Source organism: Manacus candei, unplaced genomic scaffold (genome assembly GCF_025592945.1).
Source record: "Manacus candei isolate 608988 ecotype Guabito, Panama unplaced genomic scaffold, ASM2559294v1 h1tg000050l, whole genome shotgun sequence".
NCBI lineage: Eukaryota > Metazoa > Chordata > Aves > Passeriformes > Pipridae > Manacus > Manacus candei.
In genome coordinates this window covers 16,999,590-17,012,431 of record NW_026138098.1, presented here as the reverse complement: position 1 = coordinate 17,012,431, position 12,842 = coordinate 16,999,590, and the positions used below count along the sequence as shown (strand labels likewise).

The following is a 12,842-nucleotide window of genomic DNA, read 5'->3' as shown; positions in this document are numbered from 1 at the left end:
ACACGTAATATAAAAATCTAAATATACAAGTAGCAATAGTTGAATTTTTTGTTTGAATTGTACACATTAGATTTCATTCCATAATTTCATAGATCTGCCAAAAATTGTATGTTTTCTGGACAGTGTGCAGAATGATCTATTTTAATAAAAACACTCTATGTAAATTGAGTGACATGGAAAAATACCTAGAGCGCACAGTTCACACCGTTATTATTTTCAGTTTTTAATTGTAACCATTTTTTTACTTCATTAAAAATTATTTCCAACAAATGGCAAATCTTTTAAGAGGATTGTTAAGAGATCAAGCTATACTATTCTATGCAAAGCAGAAATCCACTGGGGTTCATTGACGTTCTTTCTAGATGTCTTTTCTGTAGCAGGAACAGTTTGAGACAAAGAATTACAAAACTACACATGTTTTGGATTTTCCTTCTTCACCTCCACCTGGATTTTCTGCTAAAAAACAGATAAGAAAAGTAAAATGAGTATTTTCTGTTAATTTTAGCTGCTCTAATTTCTTGTTATAGAGGTGTTGCTTTTGTTTTATGCATATTATGTGTGTTTGACCTTCTGAAATTTCACTGCTTGTCTGGGAAATAGGAATATGAAACAATGACACATTATATATACATATGTGCATATAGTGTAGGAGTGGATACTAACATTTCTCAAAGGACCAAACACACACTGAACCACTCTTACTGGAAAGTTTCAGCAGTTAAGTAGATATGACTGTCCCACACATACAAAACTGAGGAATGCAAGCCATGCAAAAAAAAGGAACTCTTTGATCAATATAATCTGTGAATCTATTTTTGAAGCAGATGATACAAAAACTTTAATTTGACCTAATTACATAAACCTTTATTCAACCCTGCGTGAATCCCTTTGTAATTACTGGTTAAAAGAGAGAGATAGTTTTTATATTTTTATCTATAACTACTGATTCTGTTACTGTCTCTCTCAAATGATTCCACAGATGTTCATTGGTCATAGTTAAGATTCTTTCAATGTAATCAATTGCGTTTCCAGGTTCATTTAAGGTAAGATACCAATATTAGAATTAAAACTTACATTCGAAAGCTGTGGATCACCATGTTACTAGGTCATTTTCGACCCTTTCCACCTGCATTGAAACATGTCACATAATCAGTGTCCTACCCTCTGTAATTTGTGGATATAATCAACACTATGTTACTAACTATGTATTTGATTTTCTCAGTTTAATATTCTGCTCTGTTTTACTTTCTCTTCTGAACTTTCCACTGTAGTGGTTCAGCAAACATGTTTATTTTGTTTTGTGTCTGCTGAATGGCTAAGAATAGCCCGGTCAGTGTGATCTAGAGAAAGGACCATGGTTCAGCATGTATCAAATTCTTGTTTGTATGAACTGACTTAACAAACCCATATATTTACATGGCCTTGATTTGACAGTGTCAGATCTGTCCTTCCCAAATGTGCATGGCCTCATTCCAGTGTGTGTTTAAAAAGATGCAGAATAATTCCCTTTCTTTTTGGGATGCCAATTATTCTATGCAAAGGCCAGATCCTTGGCTCCTGCATATCAGTCTGTGCTTGGCTGTTTTCCCTGTGGGAAAATACTTCCTAAGTCAGTGGCTTAAGTGATTCCAAAATACCAATATTCTAAGATGATCCTAACTTCAAGTGAGAGTGGAAATACCCAACTCTTCCTAAATGAATTATTTCGTTTTTATTTAAGAAGCTTATGCTTAAGGGCATAACATCTGACTTTAGTAACTATACTCTTTACCAAGAAAGCAAATATGTAAGGAGGTTTGAAGTTGTGTGAGGAGATCCCAGATTGTTTTGTTTTGTCTTGCTAATATTTCTGTGAAGTTCAGGTGCTTACATTACAGTGTAAGGAAAAGAATACTTTTTATGTACTGACAACCAGCTAGTTCTCAGCAATAAATTAATCTTAAGTAAAATTATATGAGCAATTTCAAGAAAAAAAAGTGTCATTGAAAATAAATTTGGGACACAATTTGGAGGGTGTAATTTCTGTGAAAGTGTGTGTAAGTGGTATCACAGCATGAGCAGGCCAAAATATTTGACTCATTTTATTAAACTTTTCAAAAAATCTACTTTGATTAAATCATGTAATTTACAGTACTTTTTAAACCACTTTGCAATAACTTTTAATTTTTTTTTAAATTTTATTTTAACCTAGTATCAATATTTTTAGGAGCCAATAATCCTGGTTCCACTTCACACACTGACAGTAACTTGATGGGTGGCCTTGAGTAGCCCCTCTTTTGTGTGAAATGTGAAGAATACTCACCTATTTCCCACAGACCCTGATGAGCAAATAAATTATTCAGTACTGTTTTATGTTTTAAAAATGTGAAACACAGAGTAAACTAACTTTTCTTCTTCAAACTAGCTGACAATTAATCACTTTGGCTTAATCACACATGGTTTTGTTTTAATCTCTGAACCAGTCATCTCAGTTGATTGGCAGAGCTGTTGACCTGCTGTTGCACATGCATTACAGAATAAAAATAACTGACTCATTTGACTCTTACACTGGAGTGATAGGTTCTCAGTTTCTGTAAAATCAGATTCTCTTCTAGGTTAGGATATGCAGAACCATGCTTTCAATTTCAGGACTTGGACTCTCTTTGGAAGATTAGTGTTAAATGTGTAATATGAGAGAGTGTATTTCAGCCAAGAAACTTGTGGTAGGGAATTAGAGCCCAAAGCTTTATCTTAAACTTGGAAGAGATTTGGGGATTTGCAGTGCTTTTTTATGTTCCAAATGCATACCCTCCATTCCCTTATGTTTTTCATTTCCAACTTAAACAAAGCACCTGAATACATTTGGGGTTGGTGCCACACAGAATTTTAATACATATCTAGTATTTCAGATAAGCATTTAATTACATTCAATTTTAAGTCTTTAGGCAAAAGAAATTTTACATTCCCTTCACGTTTGTGATGGTCATGTTTTATATAATCCTGCAGTTCGGAAAATGAAGTCAGCGTACTGGATTTGTGTCATCTTTCAAGTTTACTCCTCTTCCAAGTAAAGATAAAGCTAATTTGGCAAATTCAGAACTTGCATACTATTAGTATAAAGTAGTAGAATATTGCACAAGTGCACTGCATGTGTGAATTTGAGAGAGAGAGAGAATATGTTGACTGCCTTACAAATATATGTAAATGAAAATCTAAGAAGTTACTTAACCTTTTTGGGCAGCTGCTTCTTCTTCCTTTTTCTTTTGTTCCTCAATAGCTTTCATCTTCTCGTCATATTCATCAGCTCGTGTTTTCCATTCAACCCTGTTGTTTTGAAGACCATCAAACATAGGTGTAATTTCCTTGTGAAACCTTGAGAATTCCTGTGCAAACAATTTAAATTAGTACATTAAAAATTTTAAGCACTGATGAGTTGTAAAACCTGAAATTGTGGAAATACTGCTGAGAAAGCATTTAATTTTTCTGTTAGATCTAATTCTAAGGCATATTATTGAAAATACCATATCGGGATAATAATGCCCTATTGTGCACATAGTCTGTTAGGAAAATATTGGAATTGTATACTTCACATTTTAGTATCTTCCCTAGTCCTACATATGATAGTCTGACTCATATAATACAGTTCTAAATATGATACATGATATTTTATTGTATAATTATCAGGAAAAAAAAAAAAGTCTAGTATCCTGTAGTATATTTCAAGCAGATGAGGATATATATGAAGATGTTAAAATATTACATGTCACTTTTCTGCGTGACTCTTTGGGATAATATAAAAAACTAGACAAGGATTAATAATGTTGACATTTCAATGCCTTATAGAAGGTACAGAATATCTATATATCCAGAGTATTTCAAGTTTTCTATTCCCTTTGCTGTACCATTAACTGCTTTCTGTAACCGTCCGCATGTTGTTTGCTTATATTAAATGGGACTGTGAAAAATCAAGCTGGACTTTGTAACTCAGTCGTTCAGGGTAATAACAAAGCCTCAGCACCTTCAAGTTTCACTGGTATCTTCCTTTTATATGAATTTGCTTCACATCTCTTGCATTTGCTCTGTGGGAGCAATTCTTTGAAGATTTGAAATCTTTGAAAAATTATGACAGTTGTGATGGTTGTTCACCCCGTGACCAAGAGTCCTGCTGCTGTCTAGAATTTTTTAACTGCAACAGCTTGTCACTAATTGTGCCATCAGAACGGAAAACAAAACCAGTCACTCTTACCTTGTACACAAATGTACACACAAAATCTATGAAACCAACTTGGAGCTTAGGTAGTTCATCTCCTTTGTTTCTGTCCATCATAGGCTAGAACAGAAGAGCAGCAGTTTAGAATAAGTAGATATCATGCTTTTTGGTATCATGATCTAGTAAGCATCATAGATGTTTTAATGACAGTTAATATTGCTTAACACAGTTAAATTATTTAGTACTTACAATAGGTTGTTGCTGTAGCACAGTTCGTTCCAGGTCACCTTGCTCCCAGAATTCGTTCGCAACCATGAGGGCAACCTGAATAATCACAATTCAGTGGAATTATCAGCAGAAAGCAGTAAATTTAAATAAATAAAAAAACAAGGCTTTCCAGAAAATGGGGAAAAAAAACCTGTCAATTTTTTTCAGCAGTACTATCTGCTGTACTGAAGGCTTTTTCCAGCAAATTAATAATATCCTGATGCATGCTGAGTAAATGATAGATTATTGTCAATGGGAACAAGGCAATATTAGCAACATAACAGTCTTGTAGTACTGCAAAGTATAGAACTCAAGAAGACTCCTCAAGCATCCTACAGTTGTATTTTGATTATGCATTGTTAAAACATATTCCTTCCTGTAAGCCCAAGTGATGTGCTTCAGCAGGATGGTCGATAAGCACTGGAGTACTTGAAGTACTTATGTACCATTCTGTATTGCAGAATTTATTTTTAGCATGTTTAAGCTATGGCTTAGCAATGGCACCGAGATCTACAGAACAGACACAATTCAAACCATACTGTTGTTAAATCTGTACCTTAAAAATAGCTGGAGAGCAGTAAAAGTTGTATAGCACAAAAATACAGCTGCCAGAATTTAGGATACCAATTTTAGAGGAAGGACAAGTAGAGAAAGATTGGCAGCCTGTGAAGTGGTTGAGGAGGGACATCATGGAACACCTACACTCACAGTGACAAAGATAGAGGTTCTTTTCTGAAAGCAACAGGTACTTAAATATATTTATCAACGGATATTAAATTTTTTTTTTTTGACTGATCGTACAACAGATGGGCAGTAAAACAGGGAGTACATCTAGTATTGTCTATTTCAAAAGTACTTACCTTACTCTGCACTTCCCAAGGCTTGGTTATTGCAGACAGGTCACATCCAGTCATCATCATAGCCCTTTGAAAACAAAAAACCAAAATGAGTGTCATTTTGGGTGTCAAGAGGATGGTGTCAGGTTTTTTTCAGTGCTACCCGGTGACAGGATGAGAAGCAATGGCCATAAACTAAAACACAAGAAATTCCACCTCAACCTGAGGGAGAACAAATATACATTGAGGGTGGCAGAGCACTGGAACAGGCTGCCCAGGGAAGTCGTGGATTCTCCCTTTCTGGAGATATTCAAACCCCACCTTAACATGTTCCTGTGTAACCTGTTTTAGGTGACCCTGCCGTGGCAGGGGAATTGGACTAAATGCATATGTCCCTGCCAAACCTAACTATTCTATGATTCTGTGATAGGATGATTATTAAAAAAAAAAAAAAAAAGTCTGGATTTTAAAATGAATTTAGATACCTAAGATGCAGATGGATGCACATTTTGCACATTTTGAGAAGATCGTAGACATCTGTTTTAAAATCATGGTTATACTTGTCATTGGACAATAACATCAAGTCTTAATTTGCATGTTTAGGAGCCCAAATTCTTTTAAAATCTAGTTCTAGATAACTGGTTGAATAAAGAGTAAAATATTAACCACCTACATGATGACTTCTTTTTTTGTTGGGTCAATAGATATATACTTAATTGCCTGCTCTTCTGTTTCCATTTTTTCAATTGCATCCACAATCTTTTGGAACATAGTTCTTTTCCTGTTAAAACATACCAATAGAACATATATTAGAGAACATAAGTTACTATATTAATAATTAAATAGAAAACCATATTTACTATATTTGTGCTTTTCCAAACTAGCATCCTAGTCATAGTAGTATCAAAGTGAAACCCTCTTGTTGAACTCAAACTTTTCAGGTAACCTAGACATTTAGATTTTGCTATATACTACTGACATGTAAAGTAATGTGTCAGAATTCTGACAAAGAAACAAATAACCAATTTCCTACCTCTTTATATTAAACTGGGGTGGCATTCTCATTTCTTTAGTATTACATGTGCATTTCTGTACCATACTGAACTGGGAAAAGTGAAGCAAATACTAATAAATAGTCTTTCACTTCCTCCCATCAAAAATCCAAAGAATTGCTAAGACCTGACTAAGAAGAAATTTCAAAAACATAAAAAGTATCTTGCTATTCCTTAATAAATCTTCTAATTTTTGTTTAGAATCAATGAAAAAATGGAATTACTGTTATTTAAAATTTAATAACTACTATTAAACAACTTTCTGAATTTTTTCCTGTCTTTAAATTGTCCCAATCATAAAACAAAAGGCTCCATATATCTTTAAAGAAAATACCCATTATAAAAGCACATCAAGTCGCTAACTTGGGAACAGAATGGATGATTTGATATTTGAAGTCTTTGGCATATTTAGCACATCATTTGATGTCCATAGGGTTTTTGTAAACCAGCATGTTCAGCATCCTCTTATTTAGTGTGAGTATTTACTGTATGGTATGCTGAATATCACATATGTGCACAACGTTATGATTAGGCTTCCGAATCCACACTTCAGGAATAGTGTTTGTTGTAACTAAGGCATATTGAAATGACCTACTGAATTTATATGAAATATTGTATATGTTTATGTATTCTCTAATTTGTAAGCTTATAATGAATCTAAGAATGTCTTGGGTTTTACAATAATTAGACTTAATAACAATTTTAAGTAAAGTTCTATGCATATAAACAATTAAAAATTACTGTTATACATTCTATCGGATTGACTTCAGTACAAAGTTATACAGAATTTAGTACTTACTTGAAATACAAAGCCAAGTCAGTTGCTATTATTGCAACTTCAAATAAGTGTAGGACGGTTTCAAACTGGCGCTTATTTAGGTTCTGGAAGATGTTTAAACTCTGCAAGGTGGAAAGTTTATGAATTCAATTCCTTTTATAACACTGTCTTTGGTTTGTACTATACAGGTTCTTGCAGCATAGTATAATGAAATTGGCCAACTACAGTCCCTAAATGAAAATAATGCTAGAAATTAAAAATTCACACTCCGTAAATCTAATAATCCTAGAATTTTTAAAGCTTTCCAGTAGAGACCTTTTCCCCCTGTTAACCTGGATTGGTACTATTGCCTGCAGTTAGGGGCCTACCATGGTAAGTGCAATGCACTTTTCCTCTAAAAGGGAATGAGACCATCACACTCAGCAGTTTTCTGAGTGTCCTGGCTTTATTTCTTTCTTTAACAGAAGAGACAATGCCTGTGTGAGCACGGGGAGCAGCGATGCTGCTGGTGAGAGCCTCCAGAGGTCCTGACAACTGCTCTGGCCAAGAGCAGGAGTTAGTCCCCAGCATCTCACATTTGAAAAAGTACATTGACATCAATAAAGGTGTTTTATTTCTTTGTTTTTTAACGAACAAATGCTTAGCATAAGGATTTATTCCATGACCTCATGAGGTCAGGCAACAGCACCACCACAGGGATTAGAAGTGGAAAATGAGGGTGGAAGTGGGTGCCAGCCATGCTGCTGTAAACAAGGGATGGAAGGAGTGCATGCATGCACATCTTGCTTTAAATCACTTATTTCCATGGAAAATACAGAGTAAAGAGTGTAAATTGTCTCCCTTGCTGCAGCCAGAGCCCGGCGCTGAGGAGGGCAGGAAGGCCGATCCCCGGTGGAGGAGAAGGGCCTGTGGGGCAGCTGGGCCTGGGGACACTGAGGGGAGCATCACCTCGGCAGCGGCTGGGGAAGGGCAGCTGTGGGCGGCTGCCTGGTGCAGGAAGATCAATAATGGGAGCTGCAGCAGAGCCTCATGAGACCCCTTCTCTTTAGCAAGGTAAAGGTGTGGGGTGGGTCTGGCCTGGCAGCAGGGGGGCCCTCCATAAACAGCTCCATCCCTTTGTTCCTCAGCTGCCAGAGCCCGAAGCTGAACTGGGTTCTCTGTTCAGGCACAGCGGTTTAATGACAACATGTGGTTGTCATGTATGTATTGTATTTTATGCTTTGGTTTCAATATCAGCTGTTTTGTGAAAATGGAAAAAACTCTGAGGCACGCGAGTAAGGCCCAGAGGAAAAGCTTTTCTATCTGAAGTGAGTCTGTTTCTGGTGGAATTACTGATATTTCTCTAAAAGTGGAAAATGTGTAAGAATTTGGCTTAAACTCCTGAATTTTAGCATAATTTCTTGATCTGGACATAGAGGAATGAATGAGACCCAGTGAAATTTGGAACACTATGACCTAATTGGATCTTTTGTGTTGATCGTAGTAAGCAGAATGTCCATGACGTACCTCATCTTGCAGCAGGGTTTTACTGTACTCTAGATGATGCCTTTCTAAAATGGAAGAGCCATGAAGTTTTGCCAGTGGAGCAGCTGACCTGTTGAAAAATAGGCAATTATTTATATTATTTTGAAGGCAATAGTTTTTATTCAGGTTTCATGTATTTAGGGTTAAAATGCTTCTGATCTCCATGTTCAATAGTTTAATCTGTATGCATTAACCATTGGTATGACGCAGAGAAAAAAGTCCAACTTGCTTACCTTCATTTTTGTGAATGAGTGATGATGGAAATTGGAGAGCACTGGGTGTTCAGTGCCCACTGAAGTTGAAGGTGTTGTTAAATACCTCAAAACGCAAAAGCTGTGTTATTTAATATATGCCTCTATTTTGTCTTGCATGTTCAGTTTTGCTGTTTGTACAATCTATGCCAATCCTGTGTACCTTAAAAATAGTTTTTATCCATCCTTTAGTGTTTATTTTGTGGTATGGCTTTTGAACTCTCATATATCTGTAATGACTGGGTCATGTTCCCTGGGATTCTAGTTAACTCTAAGTTAAATCTGAAATAACAGTATAATGGAGTTTAAGTCCTCTAATGCCCTTGGGCTTCTCCCCTCCCCCCAAAACCACCATTTTATGGACCACACAAGTCCTGACAGCTTAGGTGTGTTCAGTCTTATCACAAAACTAAAAGCATTCCCCTGACATCGGACTAAGCTTCAAGCAGAGGAAATTCTGTGTCAGACTATGATGGTGGGATGAAGGGAGAAGTATCCTGCCTACAAGGGCTCCAGGTGGTTCTGAATGTTTAGAACTGTATTTTCCTCCTTTCTTCCCTCAGCTAATAGCTGTATTCCTCAGATAACCCCGGATGGGCTACATCATACCTATATTTTCTGATGTGATTAAGACTGTTGTGGTAAAGCCTAATGAGTTTTATAAATAGCTTTACTGCGTATGACCTCATGTAGAGGGCTTTCAGCTAGGGAAGACCACAGTAGGAGGATTTAAACCCCACCTTAAACTTGTTTGGATGAGAGGCAGTCCACTGGATAAGAATCAATGTCTGTCATTCTCTCTCTCCTACGTCACCTGGAGAATCCCTGGGAATAATCGGAAAATCCCCCTGCGTCACTGTTCTAGCACAGAGGCTGAAATGCCTCTCCTGTGAGGAGTGTATTCAGGGTCAGAGGGGGAGGATAAATCATTCTGGAGACATAACTGGTGGAAACTATAGTCAGAAAATTTTAATCTTCTGGTACACGTGACATTTTGAGAAACGTGTGTTCTCTGGCTAGCACTTGGAAACAAGCCCTCACAGATCATGTAAGAGACTAAATGGTCGATTCTTCACTCTTCAAGACAAGAGTGAGTCTCACCATGATTTATATTGTTGTAATACAAAGGTAAATTTAAAATGAATTAATATCATTTTATAACAAGCATCTGTTAATTCATATTGTTTCATAACAAACAAGATAGAAACCACAAAGAAATCCTTTAGAATATTTTCTCAGAACAAGAGGGAGCATGAACTGCAAAGCTGAACCTCCTGATGTGTAACTTCTGGGCATGTGGACTCGGTGGTAAACTCAAACTTGTTAGCTCAGAATCCTGTATAACATGAGGAGGTTACACCTCAGGAGAGGAGCTACATCAGTCAGAAAACTGAGTGTGAGAAGGAACAACTGAGCTAGTCATATTAGGCAGTGGAAAAGAGAGGAAAATATCCCATCTTACTCTAAACTGGCCCTTGTCTATGTCACATCCTTAATCCCTCTCCAGAAAAGTGCTTATGCCCCTTTGTCTTGAAGAAGACAAAATGCCCTTTTTCATTTCTTTGTGGCCTCGTGCACGAAGTTTTGTCTACTACAATCCATGTATTGCTGGTGTCTCTTAAAAATGCAGCATCAGGTGACCCTTCTAAGATTCTGCTTTTGCATTTTGTCTTTGTGTTTCAGCTGTCTGAAGTGCTCTGAAACAGAAACCTTCTGTAGCATAATTATTTATTCATGCCAGATGAATATGGAATATGTACCTTATATTTTTTCAAGTTTTGACTTTTTTTTTCATTTGCCACTAAAACCAGTACATTACCATGTTTTTGAGCATTTGTACTTACTTCATTTGATACAAGTTATTGGTCCCTCTGTGATCAATGTCATGGCAGAAAGCAGCAGCAACCATGGCAAAGGCTTCTAGATCAGTATAGTATTTCTTTATTTTGCCTGTCTGTAAAAGAAAACAGATAATTCCAAGTGTGTGTCTTCCTGAGTTTCCCATTTGGAATTGAAAGAAAACTAAATAATGAATGTAAGGTTAATATTAGCAACATTACCATCAGTAGAGTAAACATTGTTTGTCCCACATTGAATCCATGTCTCCAGTTATGGTAAGTGATATCTCGATAACCCTTCCTGACTGTGTACATCCATCTTGTAAGAACCTATTAGGAACAAAAGTGATTAAGACTGTGCTGCTAATTGAAACAAAACAATGGAAGTGCTATAAAATTACTGGAATATACTATGATTTTACTGTAATAATATGCCAGTTCTTTGAAAATAAATGCTTTTCATTGAATTAAACATTGAAATGGCAAATTGTTCTTATAGAAATGCAGGTTGATTTAGTCCCCTATATAGCTCACACAATTCAAGATTAGTTTTATGTTTTTATGACAAATATGTAAATGTTTCATTAAAAATGGAAGGTTGTTAACCATACCGCTAATATTTTAGTATTATCTACTTCTAGATTAAAGTACCTAAAATCAGATATTTAAAAATAAATATAAACAGGAAAAAATAAACTAAACCTCAGCTGGGACTTTGAACTTTTCAACAACATTTATCTCAAAGAACAGTCGTATTCCACAAGTTATCAGGCCGTGCTCTGTAACAGGAAAGTCACTGAAGCGAAATTCATACAGTTCTAAATCTTTTGGATCAGGTAATTCTTCTTTCTGTTAGGAAAAATCAAAAACAAGGGGTTTTCTGGCAAGAACAAAGTTGGAAAAGCTTTTTTTTTTCATTTTCTTCAGTAGAAATATTGCTCAAGGAAAGTATGCTTACTGTGTCTTCAAAGGCCTCAGGTGTCAGTACAAACTAATGTGTATTAAGTCATGAAACACAGTTGTGATACTGCTGGGTTTCTTCTCAAAGACAATAAATAAAAGCCTTGGAAAGATTCTTCCTACTCTGAATTCCAACACAATTTGTTTTGGCCATCTCAACATTTCCTTAGTTTAGAAACCTCGAGCCTTGGAAATTCTCCTTCCTGGTATAAAATCCAATGATTCTCACACTTTTAGCCTGATCTCAAGGGTACAGTTCATCTTTTTCACAACCAAAATTGTTCTCACTAAGTGTTCTTCCCTTTTGGATCTTATGAATAGTGAAGCATATAGTAACCAAAACCAACCTGTCTAGACCAAAACATTTTTTACTATTACAGTTGAATAAAGCATAGCAACAACATTTTGTTTTTACTAAAAAGTTTCCTTGCACGCCTGCCTACCCATAGCCTTGTCTTCTCTTGGAGACACTGTAGGCAAGCAAAGACTCCTGTACATTATTTGACTTCTGGAGTGCTAGCTGTTTGCTTCTGCTCCATAACCAGCCCTCAAAATAGGTCTGTCCTACCTTTTCTTCTGTGATAGTCTCTCTTTGTACTAGTCTATATATACTTAATAGACAAATCGAAAGTGGACTGGAAAATCCTACAAGATCAGATTTAAAAACTCACAAATCTTATTTATGTTTTCATTTGTCTGATGTAGTAGATTCTTGACTGCTTCACTATTGAATGATCTCAGTATATGCACAAAATAAAAATTGTTACAATTTCTAAATGTACCAAGCATATAGTATGTATTGTTATTATGGTTTATTTAAATCCCTTCAAGTAATTTACTTTCTAGTGCTGTAGTTGCTGGTGATTCTGCCTTTCTGTAGTTTACAGCAGTCTATTCTGAACAGTCTGACCACTGAAGAAAATGAGGGATCATTCCAGAAGTAGTAGGCTGTGTAAGTACATAACCTTTGCCCCATGTACTAAATTTCATTAGAAGTTGTCTGGTTGCCATTCCGAGATTTTTCTCTCTCTGAAGGGCAGACACAGAGTTTTGTCCGGCTTGTACTGACAACCTCCATAAAACATATACTAAATTTTAAAATGCAGAAGATACCAAAGTTAAGAAACCCAGCACCACTCTTCATCTG

General features: G+C 36.0%; 1 protein-coding gene across 1 annotated transcript in view; it reads right to left on the bottom strand.

Moving 5' to 3' along the window:
• Nucleotides 1–351: 351 nt before the first annotated feature.
• Nucleotides 352–12,842, bottom strand: part of PDE6C (phosphodiesterase 6C) — a 28,823-nt gene continuing 16,332 nt past the window's right edge. The window contains exons 12-22 of the mRNA XM_051800603.1: nucleotides 11,438–11,584; nucleotides 10,958–11,065; nucleotides 10,742–10,851; nucleotides 8,629–8,716; nucleotides 7,144–7,244; nucleotides 5,966–6,073; nucleotides 5,317–5,380; nucleotides 4,439–4,513; nucleotides 4,226–4,309; nucleotides 3,209–3,362; nucleotides 352–456 (exon numbers count right to left, since the gene is read on the bottom strand). Of these exons, the coding sequence (XP_051656563.1) occupies nucleotides 401–456; nucleotides 3,209–3,362; nucleotides 4,226–4,309; nucleotides 4,439–4,513; nucleotides 5,317–5,380; nucleotides 5,966–6,073; nucleotides 7,144–7,244; nucleotides 8,629–8,716; nucleotides 10,742–10,851; nucleotides 10,958–11,065; nucleotides 11,438–11,584 (1,095 nt within the window). The 3' untranslated portion in view covers nucleotides 352–400. The remainder of the gene's footprint in view (nucleotides 457–3,208; nucleotides 3,363–4,225; nucleotides 4,310–4,438; nucleotides 4,514–5,316; nucleotides 5,381–5,965; nucleotides 6,074–7,143; nucleotides 7,245–8,628; nucleotides 8,717–10,741; nucleotides 10,852–10,957; nucleotides 11,066–11,437; nucleotides 11,585–12,842) is intronic.